This window comes from Giraffa tippelskirchi, chromosome 5, assembly GCF_054371585.1.
Source record: "Giraffa tippelskirchi isolate mGirTip1 chromosome 5, T2T-mGirTip1v1.2.pri, whole genome shotgun sequence".
Classification (NCBI taxonomy): Eukaryota; Metazoa; Chordata; class Mammalia; order Artiodactyla; family Giraffidae; genus Giraffa; species Giraffa tippelskirchi.
This window is the reverse complement of record NC_137279.1, coordinates 39,473,772-39,500,033: the sequence shown is the minus strand read 5'-3', so window position 1 is coordinate 39,500,033 and position 26,262 is coordinate 39,473,772. Positions and strand designations below refer to the sequence as shown.

The following is a 26,262-nucleotide window of genomic DNA, read 5'->3' as shown; positions in this document are numbered from 1 at the left end:
CTCAGAAGGAGTGTGGAAGGGGCCCCTCTTTCCCTGTTCCCATCTTGAGTCCACACTCCCTAGGACGCAAGGAGAAGGACTCTCACTAAAGTACAGAGGACATGGTACTCCAGTCTGCTCTCCTTCATTTCCCTCAGAAGGAACCTCACTGAATCATATTAATGTCAGTGGGAAGCAGTGGGGGGACTTAATGCAAAGGACTTCAGAAAAGCTTACTAATTCGGTTGACTGCTCAGACTTCTTGTTTTTTTTCTTAGTGTTGCCTGTATTTGAATGTTTCTTTGCTTAGATGATAGGGGAGAGAGGGCAAAATAAAGCTTTGATTTTTGTTTGTTGCTTAGTGACAAATGTTGGGAGTAAAATTTAAACCATTGAGTTCTGGGAATCGTCAGAGGATTTTATTTGTACATGCCTTCTTGACCTCCATTTTTCTCAGATAAGTAAAAATTATGCAGCATTTGTAAACAAGGTACTTTTATTGAGTTGAACTTTTACACATGTATAGTATACTTAGCCAAAATAACACTTTTATTTAATACAATTATACTCCAAGGGTTATGCATGTAGAGTTCTGTGTGATTAATATGCACTTGAAAGTATTACAAAGTAAGCATAATTTCATAGTTTGCGGGGTTTCTTAAATTCACTTTGTAATTTAATATGCAGCCACAGAAGTCAAAATTGAGGGATATTACTACCAGGAATTCATATCATATCACATACCTTTTCATGTAAACTAGTCACTACTCCAAACTTGCAACTTTCTCTTTAAAAAAAATAGTGAATTGTGTTACCTTGGCACAGAGAAAAAAGTGAGGAAATGAGACCATTAAGCATTTGAAATATGCTAGTTTTAAAGTGCTTGCAACATGTTTTGCCTTGCTAGTACATTTTTTCCTTCCTAGTAACTGAAAAGATATAAAATACAAAGTCCCTGTACTTAGCTTACTAGTAGAGAAAATTGAACCTATGTGGTTCACTGCAGTTAGTTATAGAGGTAGTTGTAATAGTTTATGAGCATTCACACTGCCAGGAAATTTTCTTTCTGTTTTACTCACATTGGTTGCCTTATTTTATTTCTTACGAAGGTGCTCAAATGCTCTCACCTACCCCTTGAATTTTCAATTTAAAATTTCTCATACATGTTATTTCTTATATATATATCATATATATGATATATATATGGTTAAAGACTCTTTCCTTGAGTGAAAAGTCCTAGAAATTCATAGCCCTCCCCTTTCTCACACACACATACTCTCACACTCACACTCATATACATGCTAATAATCAGTTCGTGTAGTTTTTCTTTTTTTAATGACTATTAAAATGAGAAATGCTATTGTTATGCTTTACTGGGTATTCATTTTTGCTAAGACATAATAAGGCATGATGACTAGATATTCCTACTGTATTTTCAGAGTTCTTAATTATCAACAATAGAATGTACTCTAGCTACTTTAAGCAGAAAAATGTTAATTAAATGGGATATACTGCTCAAAGAAACTTTGGCAGGGAAAATTCCAGAAATAGTCTGAGTTTCCAGGAATGGTTCTCCAAATTAAATTTCAGAACTGAGGTTGCCACGGAGCTGTTGCCCCCACCAGTGTGGAGGCCTCACAGTCAGGAAGCTACCCTGTATCATATAGCCTCTGGCTCCAGAGCCATGCCACTTCTGCCATGATCCAGGCCAACAAAACCCGTGCCACAGACTCTGCCTCTTTCCTGTGTGACTCACTTCTGAATCAAAGTCTGGCATGAGCGCATCAGATGGGTTGACACTGTCTTATCTGGAGCCCCCACTGTAATAGCAAGGTTGGGAAGGGAAGGAGAGTTTTGAATTGAACTCAAATGTTATAAGGGAATTGGAGTAGGTATCGAGATAATCCATCCTCAGAACCCAGTTCAGTTAATAGCTGTGATATATATAATCTCTGATGCTTTTGTACCAACCAGTTACTTGGAAATTCTATGTGTGAGTGAGGCTTACGGAATACAGGATCTCCCTATAAAGTGATCAAGTAGCAAGCTGGCTTTTTCCTTGAAACGTTACAATACAAGGCATTTTCTCTGAATCTTATTTAGCTTCCCAGAAAAGAACAGTCAGTATCCTGCCTGACAGAGGCATAGACATCCATCTGGTTGCTGGCATTCTGGGAGAGGGCAGGAAAGGGAACTGAGGAATAACATTTCAGTATAAAGACTTTCATTAAGTTCCCTTGTTTTTATCCCATATTATTTGCTGTCCCCTGGGTCCAGAACTTCTTTTGTATTATTTTTTTCTCTAGGGAAAAGCCTCTGGTCTCCTGCTGGGGTTAAGGAATGGGCTGTCGTACTGAGAGGGAGGGGCCCCATGTCATCAGTTGTTCTGGATAGGGCTCTATCTGATCCTGTCCTGTCAGCCCCATAACTGTATCCCCTTGTGTGGGGTACCAGTGCCTCCAAGGGCAAGACGGGATCCAAGTGGGTTGGCTTCTCCATTCTCTTCCTGTCTAGGTGTTAGGATGAGATAACTCCTTTCTGTGAAAGTGAAAGTTGCTCAGTCCTGTCCAACTCTTTGTGACCCCATGGACTATACAGTCCATGAAATTCTCCAGGCCAGAACACTAGAGTGGGTAGCCATTCCCTTCTCCAGGGGATCTTCCCAAACCAGGGATCAAACCTGGGTCTCCCGCGTTGCAGGCGGATTCTTCATTAGCTGAGCCACCGGGGAAGCCTGAAAGTTAATGAATACTCCTCTGTCTGCTTTCTCTCTTCCAAAACCTTTGGGAAATCTCTTGTCCACTGTTTTTTCCCCTTCCATTTTTTTGGTCTTTGTGGATCCTTATATTTTTATTGTTTTACTGGTATCATAGAAGGTTCAGAGAAGGGAGAGGCTGTATATGTATGCAATCAGTCTGCTATGCTTAACCGTAAGTCCATGAAATTTATTCTCTAGTGCACTTATTATAATCCGTCTTTTACACTGTCAATCTGTTATGTACAAATACTCATGAATATTGCTTTAAATATAAGGATTACTATAGAAATTAAATATAAACATTTAATAATAAAATCATTAATTTTCTCACTTTCAAATTGTGAAAGTACTTGTTTAGTCAGGGGTAAAGGGAGTCCACATTTTAAGGGTACTAGATGTACTTGAATTATATATACCAAGTGCAAAAAACAAATAAAAAAGTGGTATTGCCCAAGAATGCCATGAGAATGGAGGAGGGAGCCCTCCAGTGGGCTTTTATGGCCAGACAGGCTTCCTGGAGGAGGTGAAGACTTAATTGGACTCTAAAGAAAGAGAAGGAACTAGGAAAAGAGCAGAGAGTCCAGTTGGGTAATGGCAAGTATACTGTATTTCCCTTACCCAATAGAGATATTCCAGTGTGTAGTCCCATTTAAGGATCTGAGTGCATGCAAAGGGGCAGCCATGAGGCTGATACATATAACTGTGGAGTTTGGGGGGGCCTCCAAGAAGCCCATCAAAGGCATACATGGACAGTTTTTTCAGTGCCCAAGAGAAAAATCTAAAGAAGTACTATTTACTAGCAGCATGCTGGCTCACAAATGCTGTTTACTACTCAAAATTTAATTTAGATTAAAGAAGAATATTAAAGCCCAACGAAAAATATGGGTAGTTTATGAGTTTCATACTTTGTACATCTCTGTAGTTATAACTTTTTAATAGCAATAAACACCAGATTTTAGTTTTCAACAGCATGTGGAACTAGTATTATGATATTCTCAATATTTTATAGCTTTTTCTTTGATATGTTGATTATTTTATAAGTCAGTCATCGTCTCTTGAGTCTTTAATCTAAGCAGAACACCATGCCAGCCTATGAGGGGACTCAGGCATATGTGCGCTCAGCACTTTGTAGAATGTCAATCATGCAACCAAAAATAAGGAGGAAACAGTTGCTTCCTTCAAGGGCTTGATGCTTTGGTAGGAAGTCAGGACATAGTTGCAAAGTAGCAGAGGAGCAAGCTGCATAAAATGATTAACAAAAGTAATAATGAAGGTAATAATAGTAATGGATTTGCTCTTTCCCTTAGGAGTTTACCTTGCAGTTAGAAAGGCAGAGCATGCCCACACTTAGGTGAAACATTTGGACACTTAAACAATGAGACAAAAGTACAAAGTCATATCGTACAAACCAAGCACATGAGTTCTGTCAAGGGATCAGACTTGGGTGTAAGGAATGCCAGCAATGGTAGAGGAGGCCTGAGTGCTGTGCCTGGCCATAGCAGGGGCTTTCACTCTTTCAGGAGCACTGCATGCTTACGTGAGTTTCTGGTAGACACATCAAAGTGCCCAATCAGGCAAGCCAGGCATGGCATGAGTGGTTTGAACTGGAAGGACTTACTAGATTGTATCCATGATTCTGAGAGATAAGTTTGTCCAGTTAGAAGTCACAGGGATCTGGATGGAGCTACTTGGTATAGGGGACTTAAAGGAGTGAGGCGACTCAAATTCTAGGCTGGAAGTGAGAGCAGATCCCTGGCACTATGGGAACATCTGGAGAATAAGGCTGGCAGGTGGACCAGATTCTGAAAGTAGGATCTGAAGATCCAGGCCTGTGTTGTTGTTGTTGTTGTTCAGTTGCTAAGTTGTTTCTGACTCTTTGTGACCCCCATGGACTGCAGCACACCAGGCCTCTTTGTCCCTCATCATCTCCCAGAGTTTTCCCAAGTTCATGTCCATTGAATTGGTGATGCTATCCAACCATCTCATCCTCTGTTGCCCTCTTTTCCTTCTGCCTTCAATCTTTCCCAGCATCAGGGTCTTTTCCAGTGAGTTGGCTGTTCATATCAGGTGAGCAGAGTACTGGGGCTTCAGCATCAGTCCTTCCAAAGAGTATTCAGGGTTGATTTCCCATAAGATTGACTGGTTTGATCTCCTTGCTGTCCAAGGGACTGTCAAGTATCTTCTCCACAATTTGAAAACATCAATCCTTCGGTGCTCAGCCTTCTTTATGGTCCAACTCTCACATCTGTACAGGACCTCTGGAAAGACCATAGATTTGACTATACGGACCTTTGTCCTTGGTCACTGCAACTACATTTCTTAGCAGCAGTGTCAGGGTGAGACAATGATTCTTAATGGGCAGGTTTTCTCATAGCCCCACTTTTATGAGAAAAGAGCTACACTTTTTAATCTACTTAATATAGTGGGCTTTGGTGTCAGAATTTTTTAAAGAATACCACTGACTTGAGAATAAGTCTACAAATAGGATGGGAAAGGAAAAGAAGATAGAAAAATGAGACCTATAATACTTGAAGAAAAAATGTACATTGAGGTAGATAGAGTAATATTTGCAGGAATTTTGAGGGAAGAGGAGCAAGAGTGGCAGATAGGCAGCAGTATTTCTAGTGGAGGAAAGAGTTTAGATGAAGACAAGAGGATATGACTGGATGTGTTCCATGTGGAAAGTGAAAATGCATTGACTTTCCTGAAAAGCAGGAGTACCATGGTTGGTGCAGTGGGTGTGTTGAGAATTTGAATTTACTCTGAAGGGCAATGTAGTGTCATCTTGGAAAATGAGATGAGGTGAGAGTAGGAAGCATGATGAATATGTGTGCTTTCATAACTCTTGTGTCAGTTACTCAGAGCATTAAAGGCTTGCATTAATTTATGGGGGCATCACATTTTTTTAACCCTGGTCCCCACCCAGAAATCCAGGATAATGTCTCCAGTTGCCTTGTTTGCAAACCTTCTGGCCACAGTGTGCCAGGGAAAAAAGAAAACATTGTCAGGGAAAGAATATTGATCAACATTATTGTCTCTTGAGCAGCAAGCAAATTATAATAATTGAATGTTCCACAGTATCTCATAAGTTTTCAGGATTCTGGAAAAACATTTAGAACCTCTGGATGAGGGATCTTTTCAACTTGAACTGATCTGTGGGCTACCACCCTGTTTTCGGACAAGCTTCTTGGTTGCCCCATCATTCTGTCTCCTCCTTTAGCTGGCACCACAATACCCCCTCTGTGGCCTACACATTGTCAGTGTAGTTGTGTCACAGGAATGTTCCATTTGTTGCTAGCAGAATGGTACAACACTGAGAAATGACAAATAAATGTCAATTTCCAAGTAGGATAAGAGGCATTTAATAAATTAGGAGTATACAATATGACAAATGTGTTATAGAGAATGCACATGATATATTAGAGGAGTGGTCAGAACTGAGAATCTTTCCTCTAGTGAAACACAGCTATCCTCCGCAGCATGAAATATTATGCTAGTCTATTGTGGAATCTTTTTCTAATCAGATTATTTATTAGCCTGAGAAATTGCCATGATGTTTTAAAATGTTAGAGCAATCCAGTGAAGAATTATAACAAAACTCACATATTTAAAAAATAGATTAGGAACCATTATTACCTATTTCAAAGATATACTTGGTGCCATTACTGTCTTTTAAATGTATTTTTCTCTAGTCTTTTATAATCTAGTCTCTTTTATGGTCTGTCATTTTTTTTTAAACTTTGCATCAGTTTGTACCTCTAAGAGCAGCATAGCTGATGCATTTTGTTTTTATATTGTTTTGAAGTGTATTGGATTGTCACAGTATATTTATATGTTTAGGCCACAAGATTTTTTATTAATCAAATCATGTATATTGTTCCAGGTTAGTAAAACTTTACCTAATAAACTGTATGATACTAAGCAAAATGCTGTAAATTAATTCAAAATCATTTTTGAGAAATTAAAAATAAGTTTTCATATTGTATCTTTCTGCATCATTTTTAACATAAGAGTATAGGCAGACATGGGGCTTCCCAGGTGGCTCAGTGGTAAAGAATCTGCCTGCCAATGCAGGAGACACAGAAGACACAGGTTTGATCCCAAGACACAGGTTTGATCCCTGGGTTGGGAAGATCCCCTGGGGAAGGATATGACAACCTGCTCCACTGTTCTTGCCTAGAAAATTCCTTGGCCAGAGGAGCTTGGCGGGCTCTAGTCCATGGGGTCACAAAGAGCTGGACATGACTGAGCACGTGCACACACACACACACACACACACACACACACACACACAGGTAGACATAATAGTAAAAATAGTATGGATACAACATAATAGTAAAATTCCATCATGTTGGTGTTTTATTTGTAATGTATCATCAACAATCAAAGTTTTGCTAACCAGTATCCATATATGCAACAGTATAATAGCTGTTAAATGTAAATGAGTTATAACACAGTCCTTACCCTCAAGAAGCTTCCAATCTACTTGAAGAGGTAAGCTGAACATAAATAGGCAGTTTTATTCTGCATGTGTGTGTGTGCTCAGTCGTTCAGTCGTGTTTGACTCTTTGTGACCATGGACTGTAGCTCGCCAGTCTCCTCTGTCCATGGGATTCTCCAGGCAAGAATACTAGAGTGTGTTTCCATTCCCTTCTCCAGGGTTATTCTATATAGCCTATGACAAAAATTATGGAAAATTTGAAAACTATATAGAGGTCTATGACTTGCTATAATCAAAGTAGGCTTCATGGAGGGGGTAGCACTTCACACAAATTTGAAGGTCACTAGTATTTGCCTTCTTGCAGAAAAGAGACATTCCTAGCAAGTAGAAGCAATACAAACAAAGGCAGAGGTAAAAATAAACATGGCAGTCAGTCTAAACTTTATAAAGCTTTAATGATCAAAAGCAATGACAGTTAAGCATCTTATACAGGGTTTTTTTTCCATAGAATTTTAATTTGATTCTCAAAATATATATAACTATCAAATATTTTACTCAACATTTGACTTTAATTACTAGACATTCTCAAATTAATTCAACAAATGTTTATAATTTATGCTACATAAATTTCAGTGATCACTATGCTAGGCATTATAATATATAGAAAGGAGGAAGGATTCACAATCTTATCCTTGAAGATTTTGGTGCCTTATCATGCAGGAGACCCAGGTTTGGTTCCTGGGTCGGAAAGATCCCCTGGAGAAGGAAATGACAACCCATTCCAGTATTCTTACCTGGAGAATCACATGGACAGAGGGGTCTGGTGGGCTATAGTCCACGGGGTCACAAGAGTTGGACACGACTTAGCAACTAAACCACCATTAGTGAAAAAGATGCACAAGTAAAATGATTCAATGTAGTTATCAAACCAAGGCCACTTGAATATTCCCCAAGTTATAAAATTCTGTACATATGAGTCACCAAGTATATAGACTTTCCAATCCTTTGCATATTCAGGAACTATTCCTCCACACACTGAACACTTTCCTCATACTCACTATAGCTTCTTCCAGCAACCAAGTTATGTTGATGGTGCTCTGCAAGCTAGAGGTTATCAGTGGATACTTGCTTGGGCCCCACATCTGTCCCATATTGATCCTTTCGTTTCCTTTCAAGGTCAGTGAACATATACTGTAAGTCTATATCTTAATTCCTACCTTCCTCAATATTGAGCCTCTGCTTATGTCACTCATTGTTTAATTACCTCCACCTCAGACTGCACTCTTTCACACATTAAAATCTCCTTTTTTTGGCCTATTCTATCAATATTTCTCCCCTTTCTTCTAACGTTTGGCAAGTTATTGCAAGGAATACCCACACACACTCTCTCTCTCATATTCCCTCTCTCTTTGAACAAAGAATCCCTGTCATCTTTGATGCCTTCCATACAAATAGTACTGGTTGTTGTTGTTCAGTTCCCCAGTCACATCCGACTCTTTGCAACCCCATGGACTGCAGCATGCCGGGACTCCCTGTCCCTGTCCATCTCCCAAAGTTGCCCAAATTCATATCTGTTGCATCGGTGATGCCATCCAACCATCTCATTCTCTGATGCCCCCTTCTCCTGCCCTCAATCTTTCCCAACATCAGGGACTTTTCCAGTGACTTAATTGTTCGTATCAGATGACCAAAATACTGGAGCTTCAGCTCCAGCATCAGTCCTTCCAATGAGAATTCAGGGTTGATTTCCCTTAAGATTGACTGATTTGATCTTCTGGCTGTCTAAGGGACTTTCAGGAGTCTTCTCCAGCACCACAGTTCAAAGACATCAATTCTTCAGCCTTCTGCCTTCTTTACAGTCCAGCTCTCACAACCATACGTGACCACTGGGAAGACCATAGCCTTGACTATATGGGCCTTTGTCAGCAGAGTAATGTCTCTGCTTTTCAACGCACTGTCTAGGTTTGTCATAGCTTTCCTGCTAAGAAGCGATCATCTACTGATTTCATGGCTGTAGTCCCCATCTGCAGTGATCTTCAAACCCAAGAAGAAGAAATCTGTCACTGCTTCCACCTTTTCCTCTTCTATTTGCCATGAAATAATGGGCCTGGATGCCATGATCTTAGTTTTTTTAATATTTAGTTTTAAGCCGGCTCTTTCACTCTCCTCCTTCACCCTTACAAGAGGCTCTTTAGTTCGTCTTTGCTTTCTGCCATTAGAGTGGTATCATCTGCATATCTGAGGTTGTTGATGTTTCCCTGCCTGTCTTGATTCCAGCTTGTAACTCATCTAGTCTGGCATTTCTCATGATGTGCTCAGCATATAGGCTAAACAAACAGGGTGACAGGAGACAGCCCTGTCATACTCCTTTCTCAATCTTGAACCAGTAGTACTGGTAACCATCTTATATTGAGAAAAGGAAAGGTATTATGTTTTAAAATGAAGAAAAGAATGGTGCTGAATGAGTAACATCAGCTTTTGAAGCTTTTGAAACTTATACAGAAAATTTTTTTCTTTATCTCCATTTAAAAACTCTTCCTCTAGAATTTTGCAAATGCTTCCTCCAAAATGTCTGTTAGAGATAAAATGTTTAAAATATCAAATTCTATTCCTTGTTTACTTACCAAAAAAAGAAACATTCTCTACTTTTTTGCTTTTCTTTGCCAGTGTAACCTACTTGAACAGTAAAATTAACTGAACAATCTAAATTCCAAATGAACCATCTTGGCAGAAATTTTTACATTAATGCATTTGCAAGATGAAGATGTCTCATATAAGGTATACACACATACCTCATTTTATTGTGCTTCACTTTATTGCACTTCTCAGATAATGTGTTTTTTTTTTTTAAATTGAATGTTCATAACAACCTTGCGTTGTCAGATGATGATTAGCATATTTAAGGAATAAAGTACTTTTAAATTAAGGTAAGTGCATTGTTTTTTTTTTTTTTTGACATAATGCTATTCCACACTTAATAGACTACCGTTTAGTATAAACATAACTTTTATATGTACTGGGAAACCAAAAAAATATCTTTTGACTTGCTTTATTATGATATTGGCTCTATTGTGGAGGTCTGGAACTAAACCTGTAATATCTCCAAGGTACACCTATAATTTAAAGTGAATAGAATAAACCATACCTGTTGTATGAATTGAAAGGAGAGAGGGGGTATTAATACAGACAGACATAGAATTAAAACTCTAGGAAGACTCTTTGCACAGAAGATAGAACTTGAACTGGACTCTAAATAGTACACTGTATATAGGAAGAAGTTGAAAGAGTATATCAGGCTGGGAAAGGACTGTTGGCAAATGTGTATTTGGTTGAAACAGTGACTTCCTGCTAAAGAGTAAAGGAGATATTGACAAGTCAGGATCAGACCAATTTGTAGGTGTTTTTCGATTGCACGTTAAGAAGTTTCATGGAACTTCTTCCATAAATAATGGAGAGCTATGAATCTTTTGAAGGTCTATAATGAATTTGACAGAGTAGTTTAAGAAAATCACCCTCTCTGGTGATGTTAGAGGAAGTATAAGACTAAAAGACTTGACAGGAGGCTATTTATAACTGCAGGCTTGTGAGATGCCAGGGACCTGAATTAATATAGTGGCAATGTCAAACAATGGGAGCTATGACAAATGCTTCAAACACAGTGTAGTATAGTCTTGATGTAATAAAGGAGGCGATGGAAGACAATATGTCAGAAATGATAGTGAGGTTTCAGACTGGGTGACTGGAAGAAGGATAAATATACCTGATGGCAGAAATGGGGAGGTCAGAAGAGGAAAACTGGATGGGTGAGGGGAAGGAATGTGATGATAGGTACATGGGCTCATCACTGTCAATAGAAAGTTAGCGTGAGCTGCATATGTCATTTAAAATTGTCTAACAGCTGCATTCAAAACAGTACAGATGAAATTATGTTTAATAATACTTTACCTCAATATATTCAAAGTATTATCATTTGAACATATAATTGATCTAGAAGTATTAATGATATAGTTTTCATTCTTTTTCTCATAATAAATCTTTGAAATCTGGTATGTATTTAACACTTAAAGCACATCCCAATTTGACTAGCTACATTTCAAGAACTTGGTAGTCACCTTAGCTGGAGGCTACCATATTGAACAGTGAATTATTAGAAAGTTTATAGAGTTAACAAAGAATATGTAACAAATGTCTCAATTAAGGTGGTAAGATTCACTATATTTTAGAAATTATAATTGTTTACCCTTTCTCCTTCTCTGTTTCTTTTATTTCAACTATTTCATATTCAAGATGTTATTTTAGTACAACATCATACTTTCCCAGAAGCACTGAAAATTTTAGAGATATCCATGCTATATAGCTTCATGATTCTCCCATTTAATTCTCCATCTGACTAACAACTTTAAACAAATTAGTCTGAATCTTCTTTTTCTTCTTTTTTTGTCAGTCTTAAAACTCTTGAATAGGAAATAATTTCGCAATATATCCTCAAAAATCTTGGATAAATGACATTTTGTTCTTTGGAAATGAAACTACATTTTTATATTTCTCTGTCTGCACATGTGTGTATTTCTCCATTGTTTAATATCTGACGTAAATTTGCTGAAGTTTTGGTCTCCACTATATGCTAAAGAATGTAGTACAAAAGAGAGCCTACTTCTATAGAAAACATGCCAAGGACATTGTGTTCCATCTTTACAATGAAATGCAGATTTCCCATTAGAAGGCAAATCCATCATTTCAAAAGGTTGAATAGGATGTGCATTAAAAAAATCCAGCTGCTTAAATTTAGGGCATTGAAAAGCATCCAATACAAAAATGTTCCCTGGGTCTCAAGCATTTTCATTTGATTATGTGTTGGGTAGCTTTTTGTTCAGTCTACAATCTTGCCTCTTAGAATTGTGTCCTAAAATAGTCTACAAGTCTTTCAAACAAGTTAGGCCCAACTCTGATGCTTCATTTGCATAAATTATGTATTTTGTTATTTAGAATATCCTTGTATTTGCTATTGTTAATTTCTGTAAAAGAAATATTGGAATCTTCTTACAGTGCTTTGCTTTTTTATATTTATTCTTGGGCTTCTCTCACTGCCATTCAGTTTATGTTTTGGGTCTATTTTGTTATCTTCTTTGAAGACCTTGCCTTCTAGGACAGCCATTTTGTCCTCCAACCAGCTTCCTTTAGCTTCCCATGTCACCTGTTCCTCTGTGCCTCACTATTCTAATGTGCTCTGCCCAACTTTCCCCTGACTAATTTAGGAGTAAGAAGAGGCAAAGGCAGTGATAGTTCTTGCAATAACATTTTCTGATGTCTGCAGACAGCATGGCCACCGCAAGCTGGCTAGGGAGCATGGAAGAATTCTGCCCCACAATACTGAGCATAGAAATATTCTCAAGGAAGAACTGTAGGAGCTGAAGGAACAATAAAGTTTATGTCAAACATATCTGTACGGTGCATGTATTTCTCATAAGCATTAATACTTGTTTATTAAGTCATGGCTAAATCTCTATGCTCTTCTCTGAAATCTAGGCCTGGTGTTTCTCAGGACTGTCACCCAAGGTATACAGAGGACTACTGTTTAACAAGGGCTGTGTTAAAATGCCCCAAATATTGACCAGGTTTCCTAAACTTGAATATTAGGCTGTCTCCTATTATACTGATTGTTAGGTATTTATGCATGAGATAATATTGTCCCTGAGCCAGTCCATGAAGGTAAATGTTCTAATAATTCTTTGGCATCCAATATTTTAACCCAGATTGGTTTGGTTCCATTTGAAGACCTCCCCTCTAAATGTCCATTTTCTTCCTAAAGACTTGTTAATTTTAGAAGAGAATTTGTTCTAGTTAATATCAATTCACTTCTAATGGGTGTTTTTTCTCCCCAAAGAGTTTGACAATTTAATGGAATCATTTTTTTTCCTGGACCCACATTTTATTCTAGACTTGAATGAAAAAAATATTTTTCTGTGCTTTATCATAGTTTATAAGGAATATTTCATACTAGGGTCCTTGTGCTTCCAGTCTCCTGCCAGTTCTGGCTATCAAAACTGCTTAAGCTGCATATAAAATATGAAATGAAATCCATCTGGCATTTCTCATTGAATTAGGACCAGAACATTTTTGTTAAATATTAACAGATGGCTAAATTTTTAATATCAAACTAACATTTTAAAACATCTAAGGGGACCCACATGAGGAAGAAAGGATAGAATACCATATGTTTTCTCCATCCCTGAGCCCTTTCTTCCTCTGCACTTTCCCTCCCCTCTTTCTTCTGACCCATGTATTGAGAACCATTGGCGTCTCCTGTCTCCAATGATTTTTCTTCCTTGGTGTGGTTTGGTGATGGTTTGATGGCTTAGTTGCAAAGTTATGTCCAACTCTTTGCAACCCCGTGGACCGTAGCCCACCAGGCTCCTCTGTCCATGGGATTTCCCAGGGAAGAAAACTGGAATGAGCTGCCATGTCCTCCTCCAGGAGATCTTCCTGACCTAGGGATCAAACCTGCATCTTCTGCTTGGCAGGAGGTTTCTTTACCACTTAGCCCCCTGGGAAGCCCTTGTTTCTTGGTAGCTGGTGTCAAAGTAGTGTATGATGGTATCAAAATATTGTAATCAAATGCTGACCAGCTCAGGTGATATGTGGCTGTGGGCATGCTTCAGGATCTTTTATTAAAGCCAGTTCTCTCTCTCTCTCAATAGGAAAAAGAAAAGAAGTATATGCTTCCCTTGGACAACCTGAAAGTTCGGGATGTGGAAAAAAGCTTTATGTCTAGCAAGCACATCTTTGCACTCTTTAATACAGAACAAAGGTAAGAAAATAAAGCAGCTTATGTCTTCGCATTTTTTTTACTTTGAATTTCTATGTGATCCAGAGACCATATTTGCAAGATTTCTTTTGGTCCTACCTTAAAATTTGTTAACTCTTGAGTTTTCCTTTCATTTGTTTTGTATTTTCAGCTTTTACCATAGGTTGTGGATTCAAAAGATTTAAACTTAGAACAAGGAAGATCTTCAAGTATTAATCTCCTGCTTTTAAGCAGGCACCCATCTCATTCTTAAACGTTTTGTTACTTTAAAGTCTTCCTTGTTCTGCATTTATTGTTCTGCACTTATAAATAAATTACTCAGTTATAATTTTTAGTAGTATCTAATGGATTAGTATCACTTAAGATCCAATCAGGTATTATGACTAAATTCTTGCATCAGTGAATAGAATTATTCATTTAAGATGACTACAAATACATTGTTCTTTACAGTTTTTCAAAGCACTGCCCACACTCATTGTCTGTTGTAGCAATTGTGAGGGAAAGGATAGAGTACTGTGATTACCATTTCATAAATTAGAAATGTATCTCAGAGACTTTCTTAAGATTACAAAATTATCCCTGAATTTGGGGCTAATTATTGTGGAGTGCCATGGTTATTCACTGAAACTAAGTAAACAAATGGAGAGGTAACAGAGAATTGGATAGAGAAACATAAAAAGACTATGACTAGGCAAAAATAATAAAGACCTTTTCCAAATGAAATTGTTACAGGAAGAAGCTAATTAATTTCTGCCAGTCAGTTATTAAGAAACTGAGTCATTAGGTGGCAGGATCTAATTTTAACCCATCTCTCCAGGCTTTTTATCTTTATTTTGCAATGAATGAAGTTCCTTGATTAGGTTCAGTGACTGGCCCAGGGTCAATCACACAGTCAATCAAAATGGTGGTGGGGGGGAGCCTTTTTTCTACATTCCCAGTCAGTTGCTCAGAGTGACTCACTGTATAAAAATACTTAGAAAAACCACAAGAGCAGAACGTTTAAAGAATCAAGAGGAAAGAAAATTAAATAAAACTACCCTACCAAATACTGAGAATGAGATTTTATTCAAGTATTTTAATTTAAATACTAATTTGTCGTTAGTATTATTTGAGAGCAGCTGGTGAAAAGACACTGAAAATGATAAATAAAAAGGTTTCCTGTAGAGAGAAGTAGCGTGTCCGCAGGGGCAAAGTTCAGTTCTGTTTACATACCTTCCTCAGAGCAGTGGGGAGTCGGAAAGTCCTAAAGCAGTCTTCAGGGATGTGCTCAGCCTTCCTGCTTGGATGCAGAGTGGGAAGTATAATTGCCACACAGGAGGTCAAATAAATTTGAATCTTTGATCAACCTAGAAAGTTAAGGTTATAAAACGGCTGAGTACAAAAAAAAAAATTCAAGTAATGATAGAGCATCTTTTTAGACAAAATACAGTTATGGATTAATTTTTTTCTATTTTATTGGAATATAATTGCTTTACAGTGTTATGTTAGTTTTTGCTGTACGGTGAGGTGAATTAGCTATATGTATACATATATCCCCTCCCTCTTAGAACTCTCTCCACTCCCATCCCCACCCCAATCCCACCCATCCCAGAGCACAAAGCTGAGCTCCCTGTGCTTTATAAAAGCAGCTTCCCTCTAGCTATCTAATTACATGTGGTAGTGTATATACATCAGTCCTAATCTTTCAATTTGTCCCACTCTTCCCTCCCCTACCCCCACCCTGGGTCCACATGTCCATTATCTACATCCACATCTCTATCCCTGTTTTGGAAATAAGTTTATCTGTACCAGTTTTCTATATTCCACATGTATTCATGAAAATACGATATTTGTTTTTCTGACTTATTTCACTTAGTATGACAGACTCTAGGTGCATCCACGTCTCTACAAATGACCCTTTTTTGTTTGTTTTAGTGGCTGAGAAATACTCCATTGTGTGTGTGTGTATACATATATATATACATATATATATATATATATATGTATATATATATACACCACATCTTTATCCATTCATCTGTCATTGGACATTTAGCTTGTTTCTATGTCCTGGCTATTGTAAATAGTGCTGCAGGGAACATCAGGATACATGTGACCTTTTGAATTATAGTTTTCTCAGGGTATATACCCAGGAGTGTGATTGCTGGGTCATATGGTAGTTCTGCATTTAGTTGTTTAAGGAACCTCCATACTGTTCTCCACAGTGGCTATATCAATTTACATTCCCACCAAGAGTGCAAGAGGGTTCCCTTTTCTCCACATCCTCTCCAGCAAGACAGCAAAAGACATGAATATAAGAAATCTCTGGGCTTCTAAAAATCTAGGTATCCTGGAATCCTAGACTTGTCAGAAAGTGTTGAACTCTTCAACCACTTCGCTTGACCTCTATGTGTGCAAGCATATACAGGCATTTTTGCCATTTATCTTTTCCTCTGAAATCTTGATTATTTTCAATTATTTTGGTACTGGCTAGGCCCTCTAGTAGTACAATATTAAGTACTACTACTACTATTGGGGCATCTTTGTTTTGTTCATGGTTTAAAGGGAAATTATTTCACACTTTTATAGTTAAGTGCTTTCTGACAGGTGCCTATTATCAAGTAAAGAAGATTCCCTGAGTTCCTAGTTGCTGAAGTTTCTGTTTTAATCATGAGTGGGTGTTTAACTTTGTCATGGATGAGTGGTTGTTTTTTTTTTTTTATTTCCTCTATGACTTTCTTCTTTAATCTATTCATGTGGTGAAATATATTAATAGACCTTCTTACTGTAAACCATCCTTGATCTCCTGGGATTAAACCTAAATAAATTGTGATGTATTATTGTCTATTATGTGTCCCTGACTTAAGTTTGCCATCATTTTATTTAGCTTTTTGCATCTATATTCATAAGTGAAATTGGCTCATAAATGTTCTTTTTTGTGTTGCCCCTGCCTAGTTTTCATATCAAGATTCTGTTAGCTTCATAACTGAAGTGGAAATAAGTTCTTATTGTTCTTTGGAACACTTTGTATAAGGTGGGGATTGACTGTTAACTGAGTGGTGGAATTCACCTGTAAAATCATCTAGAACTTATGGACAGTTTTGATAAGTAGACTTTTGGCTAGTGATTTTGTATATTTAATAAGTATAGATTTGTTCAGATTTTCTGTTTTTTCTATGAATTTAAACAAATTATATTTCTTTCTGGGAAATTACCCATTCTGTTTTTTTTTTAACATATTTTAATATTAGCATCAATTATTTCTTAGTTTTCTATTTTTAAAAATCTCTGCTGTGCCTGAAATTTGATCCTTTTTTTATTTCTCATGTTAAACCTTACCTTTTTTCACTTGGTCACTCTTTCCAGAGTTGTATCTTTTTCCAGAGAACCAACTTTTGATCCTCAGTTGTATATGTTTTATCTATTTCAGGAATTTCTGCTCTCTTCTTCCTTTCCTAACTTGTATTTACTGTGTTTTCTTTGTAGCCCATTTTTTCTAACTTCTTTTTTAGATGTGTAGCTCATTAATTTTTATCTTATTTTTTCTCATGTATACATATAACTGTATAGATTTCCTTCTATGTATTTTTAGCTGCTCACCACAAACTTTGTAACATAATACCTTGGTTACCATTAAGTTCTGTTTCCTCTGATCTTCTGTTTCCATAATCTTCATTATCATTTTTTCTTTGAGTTGTTTAGAACTGTGTTTTATATTTTATAATGCATGGAATTTTATTGTTTTGTTGTTGCTGATTTCTAACTTAATTGTATTGTGGTCAGAGCATATGATCTAGCACACATGGTAAATTTTCATAAATATTTCATGTATGCTTAAGAAGAATGTATTGATTTAGGAGTACAGGGTTACATGAGAGTTCTATGAATCATGTTTGTTAATAATATTATCCAGTCTAGAGTAATTATAAAAATATAGTTACCATATTTTTAAATCTTGATTGATAAAAAAACTCAACAAGTATATACTAGGAATCTGTCATTATAATTTGTGTAAGAAAATGTTTTGCCTATATTGTCTTCCAGGAATTTTATGGTGTCCTAACAGATATTTAAGTCCTTAAGCCATTTTAAGCTTAATTTTTGTGTGCAGTGTAAGGGACTATTCTAACTTCATTGATGTACAAGTCACTGTCCAGCTTTCCCAACACCACCTGCTAAAGAGAATGTCTTTTCTCCATTCTTTTCTCTCATTCTTTTCTCCAGTCTCATTCTGTATATTCTTGCCTCCTTTGCCAAAGATTAATTGACCATATGTGTGTAGGTTTATTTCTGGGCTTTCTGCTTTTTTTCCATTGATCTCTATGTCTGTTCCTGTGCTGATGTCACACTTTTGATTACTGTAGCTTTGTGTATTGTGTGCAGCCAGGAAGAGTTATGCTTCGAGCTTTGTTCTTTTTCCTTAGGATTGCTTTGGCACTTCTGGATCTTTTGTAGTTCCATATAAATTTTAGGATTGTTTGTTTTAGTTCTCTGAAAAATATCATGGGGAAGTTGATAGGGGTTGCATTAAATCTGTAGCTTGCTTTTTGTAGTATGGCCATTTAAACAATATTAGTTTTCTAATCCAAGAGTATAGGATATCTTTCCATTTTCTTGAATCATATTTGATTTCCTTTATCATTGTTTTGTAGTCTCAGCATATAACTCTCACCTCATTGGTTAGATTTATTCGTAGGTTTTTTCTGATGTGATTTTTAAATAAAGTTTTTTTTTAACTTCGTCTTTCTGATATTTCATTGTTAGTGTACAGAAATGCAGCAGATTTCTGTATATTAATCTTGTTTTCTGATACTTTGCTGAGTTTATTTATCAGTTCTAATAGTTTTGTGTGGAGTCCTTAGGGTTTTCTGTATATAGTATCATGTCATCTGCATATATTGACAATTTTATGCTTTCCCTTCTGATTTGGATACCTTTTATTTCTTTCCTTGTTTAATTGCTATGGCTAGGACTTCTAGTACTATATTGAATAGAAATGATGAGAGTGAACATTCTTGTCTTATTCCAAATTTTATTTGAAAGGGAAGATTTTCATTATGCTGGCTGTGGGTTTGTCATAAATGGCTTTTGTTATGTTGAGATATATTCCTTCTGTACCCCCTTTTATTAGAGTTTTATCATGAATGGATGATGAATTTCATCAAATGCTTTTTCTTCATCCTTGAGATGATGGTGTGGTGTTTGATTTTCTTGATGTTGTGTATTGTATTGATTGATTTGGATATGGTGACCCATCCTTGTGACACTGGGGTGAATCCACTTTGATCATGATGTATGATACTTCTTATGTGTTACTGGATTCGATTTGCTAAGATTTTGTTGAGGATTTTTGCATCTGTATTCATCAAAGATATTAACCTATAATTTTCTTTTTTGGTAGTGTCTTTGTCTGGTTCTGGTATCAGGGTGGTGGTGGCTTCATAGAAGGACTTTTGGAGTGTTTTCTCCTCTTCAATCTTTTGGAAGAGTTTGAGAAGGATTGATATAAGTTCTTCTTGGTATATTTGGTTGAACTCACCAGTGAAGCCTTTCTGGACTATTGTTTTCAGTTTTGTTTTTTTTTTTTTCTTTATTACAAATTCTGTTTCCTTCTGGGCTTCCCTGGTAGCTCAAATGGTAAAGAATCCACCTGCAATGCAGGAGATCCCAGTTCAATCCCTGGGTCAGGAAAACCCCCTGGAGAAGGGATAGACTCACTCCAGAATTCTTGGGCTTCCCTGGTGGCTCAGACAGTAAACAATGTGCCTGTAATATGGGAGACCTGGGTTCCATCCCTGGGTTGGGAAGATCCTCTGGAGAAGAGAACAGCTACCCACTCCAGTATTCTTGCCTGGAGAATTCCATGGACAGAGGAGCCTGGCTGACTACAGTCCATGGGGTCACAAAGAGTCGGACACGACTGAGCGCCTTTCACTCTTTCCTTCTAGTGTTTTGTCTGTTCAAATTATCTATTTCTTCTTGATTCCGTTTTGGTGGGCATTATGTTTCTAGAAACTTTTCCATTTCTTCTAGGTTGTCTGATTTGTTTCCATGTAACTGTTCATAGTATTTTCCTGTGATTTTTGTTTGTGGGAGTGCTTGTCATTTTTTTTCTCTTTCCTTTCTTATTTTGTTTATTTGGATTCTTTCTCTTTTCTTCTTAGTGAGCCTGACCAGAGATTTGTTCATTTTGTTTATCCTTTCAAAAAACCATCTCTAGGTTTTATTGGGGTTTTTTTTTTTTCTCTATTTTTAATCGTTTTTCACTATTTCCTCTCTGATCTTTGTTGTTGTTTTTCCTTCTGATGACTTTATATTTTGTTTGTTCTTTTGCTCATTCTCTTAGGTGATAGGTTAATCTCTTAAGTTGTTTATCTGACATTTTCTTGTTTTTTGAGGAAGGCATGTATCACTATATAAAGTTTCCTCTAATTACTGCTTTTGCTGCATCCTTTAGATTTTTTAAAGTTGTGTTTTCATTGTCATTTGTCTCCATGTAGTCATCTCTTTCTGTGGTTGATTTCTATTTTTATGCCATTGTGGTCAGAAAAGATGCTTGAAATAATTTCTATCCTCTTAAATTAATTGAGGCTTGTTTTGTGTCCTAAAGTGTGGTCTGTTCTAGAGAATGTTCCTTAAGCACTTGAAAACAATGTATATTTTGGTGGTTTTTGGATATAATGTCTTGTAGATATCAATTACATCTAACTCTTGTGTCATTTAGGATCTCTGTTGCCTTATTGATTTTATGTATGGAAGATCTGCCCATTGATATCAGTGGGGTTTAAGTTTCCTACTATTATTGTATTCCTATCAATTTCTCCTTTTATTTATGGTAGTATTTGTTTTTTTGTATTTAGATGTGCCTATATTGGACGCATATGTTAAGGAGTGTAATATTCTCTTCTTGTATTGATCCTTTTATCACTATATAGTGCCTTGTTTATCTTTCTTTATGAACTTTGTTTTAAAGTCAATTTTGTCTGATGTGAATATTGCTACCCCTGCTTTCTTGTCATTTCCATTTGCATGAAATAACTTTTTCCATAGCCTGTTACTTTTAATCTATGTGTATCCTTCACCCTAAATTGGGTCTCTTGTAGGCAGCATATTGTAGGCTCTTATTTTATTGTTCAGTCTGTTACTTTATATCTTTTGATCTGCTGATCCATTTATTTATTCCACTGGCATTTGTTTATTATTGATAGATATGTGTTTATTGCAGTTTTATGCCTTGTTTTCAGTTGACTTTGTATTTCTTCTTTGTTCCTTTCTTTTCTTTTTTGTTTTTCCATTTACCATTTGATGATTTTCTTTTGTATTAAGCTTGAGTTCTCTTCTTTTTAGTTTTTGTGACTCTGTTGTATGTTTTTGATTTGTGGTTATCTTGGGTTTCAAGTATGTTAACCTATTGCTAGATCTACTTGCTTTATACTAGTAATCATATAAGTTCAAAGACATTCTACAAAAAACCTATATTTTCTAACTCTACTCCCCCACATCTTATGATTTTGATGTTCTCTTTTACATCTTTGTATTTATTCTTTTGCTGTTCATTATAGTTACCATTGCTTTCACAAATCTTTTAAAATTTATCTACTGGTTTATTAAAGTTATTTACTTTCCTGTTGTAAGTTTCTCTTTCCTATACATTCTTGCTTTTTTTATTTAGAGAAGAACTTTCAGTATTTCTTTTTTAGATAGATTTAGTATCGCTGTATTCTTTTAGTTTCTGCTGTCTGAGAAATTCATTATCTCTGCTTCTATTCTAAATGATACCCTTGCTGAACAGAGTATCCTATGTTGCAAATTTTTCTTCTTTTTCAAGACTTTGAATATGGTTTGCCATTCCAATCTTGCTTGCAGCATTTGTATAGAGAAATCAACTGATAGACCTATGGCATTCCCTTGTAATTAATCCTTTGTTTTTCTTTTGCTGCCTTAAGAATCCTCTCTTTATCTTTAATTTTTGTCATTTTTATTGTAATATGTATTGGTGTAATATGTAATATGTATTGTTTGGGTTCATCCTCTTTGGGACCCTCTATGCTTCCTGTACTTGAACATCTGTTTCCTTCTTTAAGTTTGGGGAGTTTACAGCCATAATTTCTTCAAATACATATTTTATCCTCTTTTCTTTCTTTCCTTTCTGGGATTCCTGCTATGCATAGATTGGTATGCTCTCTATTATACCATAGATCTTGTGTGTTGCTTTCCCGTCTCATTTGTTTTTCTGTCTGCTGTTATGATTTCCATTAATTTACCTTCCAGTTCATGTATTTGTTTTTCTGCATTATTTACTTTGCTATTTGTTACATGTAGCTTGGTTTTTATCTCTGCAGTTGAGTTGTCTAATCTTGATTGGCACTTCTTGATAGTTTCTGGTTCCTTGTTACAGTGATCTGCATTTCTTTTGGCATATTTCTTAATTCTTTCCTCAGTCTTATTACCTTCTTTTTGAACTCAGAGTCTGATAGAACAGAGAGGTCTGTTTCCTTGTTTGTTATTTCAGGTAATTTCTCTTACTTGGGAGCAGCTCATCTGCTTCTTCAATTTACTTTTATTTCTATGACCCTATGAATTTAAGAGAAACAGTTATCTACTGTGGTCTTGAAGGGCTCTTTTCATGGGGGAGTGACCTTATGTAAACAAAAAAGATCTTAATGACCCAGATAACCATGATAGTGTGGTCACTCACCTAAAGCCAGACATCCTGGAGTGTGAAGTCAAATGGATCTTATGAAGCATCACTATGAACAAGCTAGTGGAAGTGATGGAATTCCAGCTGAGCTATTTCAAGTCCTGAAAGATAATGCTGTTAAAGTGCTGCACTCAATATGCCAGCAAATTTGGAAAACTCAGCAGTGGCCACAGGGCTGGAAAAGGTCAGTTTTCATTCCAATCTCAAAGAAAGGCAATGCCAGAGAATGTTCAAACTACCGCATAATTGCACTTGTCTCACATGCTAGCAAAATAATGCTCAAAATTCTCCAAGCCAGGCTTCACCAGTACATGAACCAAGAACTTCCAGATGGTCAAGCTGGATTTAGAAAAGGCAGAGGAACCAGAGATCAAATTGCCAACATCTGTTAGATCATTGAAAAAGCAAGAGAGTTCCAGAAAAACATCTGCTTCATTGACTATGCCAAAGCCTTTGACTGTGTGGATCACAATAAAATGCGGAAAATTCTTTAATAGATAGAAGTACCAGATCATCTTACTTGCCTCCTGAGAAATCTGTATACAGGTCAATAAGCAACAGTTAGAACTAGACATGTAACAACAGACTGGTTCCAAATCGTGAAAGGAGTATATCAAGGCTATATATTGTCACCCTGCTTATTTAACTTACATGCAAGGTACATCATGAGAAATGCTGGACTGGATGAAGCACAAGCTGGAATCAAGACTGCAGGGAGAAATATCAATAATCTCAGATATGCAGATGACACCACCCTTATGGCAGAAAACGAAGAGGAACTGAAGAGCCTTTTGATGAAAGTGAAAGAGGAGAGTGAAACATTTGGCTTAAAACTCAGCATTCAGAAAACTGATATCATAGCATCTGGTCCCATCACTTCATGGCAAATAGATGGGGAAACAATGGAAACAGTGACAGACTTTATTTTCTTGGGCTCCAAAATCACTGCAAATGGTGACTGTAGCCATGAAATTAAAAGATGCTTGCTCCTTGGAAGAAAAGCTATGACCAACCTAGACAGCATACTAAAAAGCAGAGACACTACTTTGCCAACAAAGGTCCATCCAGTCAAAGCTATGGTTTTTCCAGTAGTCATGTATGGATGTGAGAGTTGGACCATAAAGAAAGCTGAGCACCGAAGAACTGATGCTTTCGAACTGTGGTGTTGGAGAAGACTCTTGAGAGTCCCTTGGACTGCAAGGAGATCCAACCAGTGAATCATAAAGGAAATCAGTCCTGAATATTCATTAGAAAGACTGATGCTGAAGTTTCAGCATACTTTCAGCATATTTTAGCCACCTGATAACTGACTAATTGGAAAAGACCCTGATGCTAGGAAAGATTTAAGGCAGGAGGAAAAGGGGACGATAGAGGATGAGATGGTTGGATGGCATCACGGACTCAATAGACATGAGTTTGAGCAAGCTCCAGGAGTTGGTGATGGACAGGGATTCCTGGCGTGCCATCGTCCATGGGGTCCCAAAGAGTCGGGCACGACTGAGTGACTGAACTGAGGTGAAATGAAATATGTGATCTTGTTTTGCATGATATTTGTAATCAGTGACTGTGTACAACATTTGTTTTCCTTGATTTTAAGGTATTAAATTTAATAAATCAATGAAGGGATTAAAAAGGAAGAGAAGGTAATCTAGTTGAGGGAATATTATATATGAAAAAATGGGTTATAGTGTATAAGGTAACATTTAAACAGACCGCATGATAGTGTATTCAATTCCAATACTTAAGTGCTGGGGGAGCATAGGATTTAGCCAGAAGCAATAGTTAACATAATAGAAGATGTCTCTCATTAGTTTTGGCACAAATTGTTGGAGAGGAAATAGAAAAGAATATCCCAAAAAGAGAATAGTATTAGTCAAAACAAATGGGTGGAAAATGTTGCTTAATCTGTTGCCAGCTTTTTCTAGATGTGAATTTAGTTTCGAAGGCAAGATGGCCCTAGTTTAAAAAAAAAAAAAAGGAAAACATTCCATTGTCTTTCATAGGGTTTAATGAACTGTACTTTCCCATGTAAGTTTATGTATTTACTATTTCATGTAAAGGGAAAATCATGCATCTATCAAGAGCTCATATACTTAGCTTTATTTTTTTAACACCGCGTGAATGATATTCTTTTCATTGATTCCAAGATTATGTTCCTATTTTTCTTTTCTTTCTTCTGAGACAGATATTAAAAGATGTGTTCTGTTTCATTGCCTTTAGATGAATTTATCATTGATTAATTTAGAAGAGATTTTAGAAGTGCTTCTGTTGTTTTGCGTTCCCCGTTGCTGTTTTCTGCTGCAGTGTTTTAGCTCAATTCATTTAGCCATTCAGCTGACCCATGTAAGACACATTGACCTAGGACTTAGTTTCTGTGTGAACACCAGGATTGGTGCTAACATGGGTGTAAAATATGGCTTTTTAGGGTTCTCTGAGACCTTAAAGATAATCTTGTCTTCCCTTTTCACTTTATAGGTTAAGGAGTTGACACCTCTAACAGTTTGACACTTTTCTCATGTCAAAAAAAGCAGTTAATGACAGGGCCAGAACTGGAACCCAGGTCTAATGTCTCCTTGATCCATGGCTCTTTCTGATCTGTAGTTTTGATATTAACTATGCAACAGAAATTCCGCCTGATATTTTCATTGGAATTGTTCCTAAAACAGCAACAGTGAAAATATTTTTACCTTTTTGTGAAGGTATTTCAGTTTGCTGTTAGGTCTTACAAATTTCCATGCAACACTTTTGAGTCTTTATTTGCAAAGCCTTACGTGAACTGACCAGTATCCTTGCTACAGTTCCTGAAAAACTATATTAGCCATTACTACTTGTATCACAGCATTATTCCTAAGAGCTCTTTAAGTTGCTATCTAAACTTTCCACCAGAAAATTTAAAACAGTTACTCTATAGTTCCCAATCATCAGGTGTGTCAGAATTGATACATTTAACATCCTTGTTTTAAAAGCCTTCAATGTCCTGGTCCTGGTGAATTAATATGATCTTTATTACTCTAGTGACCAGATTTTTGAGCCATTCTAAATAGTGTTTTAATGCTAATATTTTTGTAAATGGAAGGAATTGTTACTGGTTGCAGTAACTTCCATGGTGGAAGAGAGTGAGTTTCACACCTAGACTGATTTAGCCTACAAAAACTCCAGGTAAGAATATGCACCCCCAGCCATCCTCTGAGCCTTTCAAAGAGGGCATCTCAGATACCTGGAGAGACTGATAAGTTAAAAATATTTAGATCTCACATTCATTGTATCACCGTATCATTTACAAAGTCTAAGTTAAAAGATTCCTGAACTTCTTTGTGGCAAGATTGAAATCGAAGATTGGAATGTGCCCCCAGATTTTTGTTTCATTTAATTTTGTTAGAAATGCCATGTTTTCTTAGGTACAAGCACGTCTAGATAATGGTTTCACTGTGCTGGTCTTTACACTCCCAGGCAAGCACTGGTTTTTAAGGTCATGTTAAGGCCCATTTGGTCCCAGGTATGTCAGCTCTGGTAGCCAGCAGAGATCTGTGTCTGTCCAAGGGGTTCATCGAGCAGCCACATGGTATTTTCAGAGCACCCCTTGGGGTTGTCCAGCTCTG

The 26,262-nt window shown here is 36.8% G+C and overlaps 1 protein-coding gene across 17 annotated transcripts in view; it reads left to right on the top strand.

Moving 5' to 3' along the window:
* The window catches only part of DNM3 (dynamin 3), a 653,888-nt gene that overhangs the window by 474,769 nt on the left and 152,857 nt on the right, over positions 1-26,262 (top strand). For all 17 annotated transcript variants that reach the window (XM_081489464.1, XM_081489460.1, XM_081489461.1 and 14 more), the window contains one exon: positions 13,877-13,986. In XM_081489464.1, the coding sequence (XP_081345590.1) occupies positions 13,877-13,986 (110 nt within the window). The remainder of the gene's footprint in view (positions 1-13,876; positions 13,987-26,262) is intronic.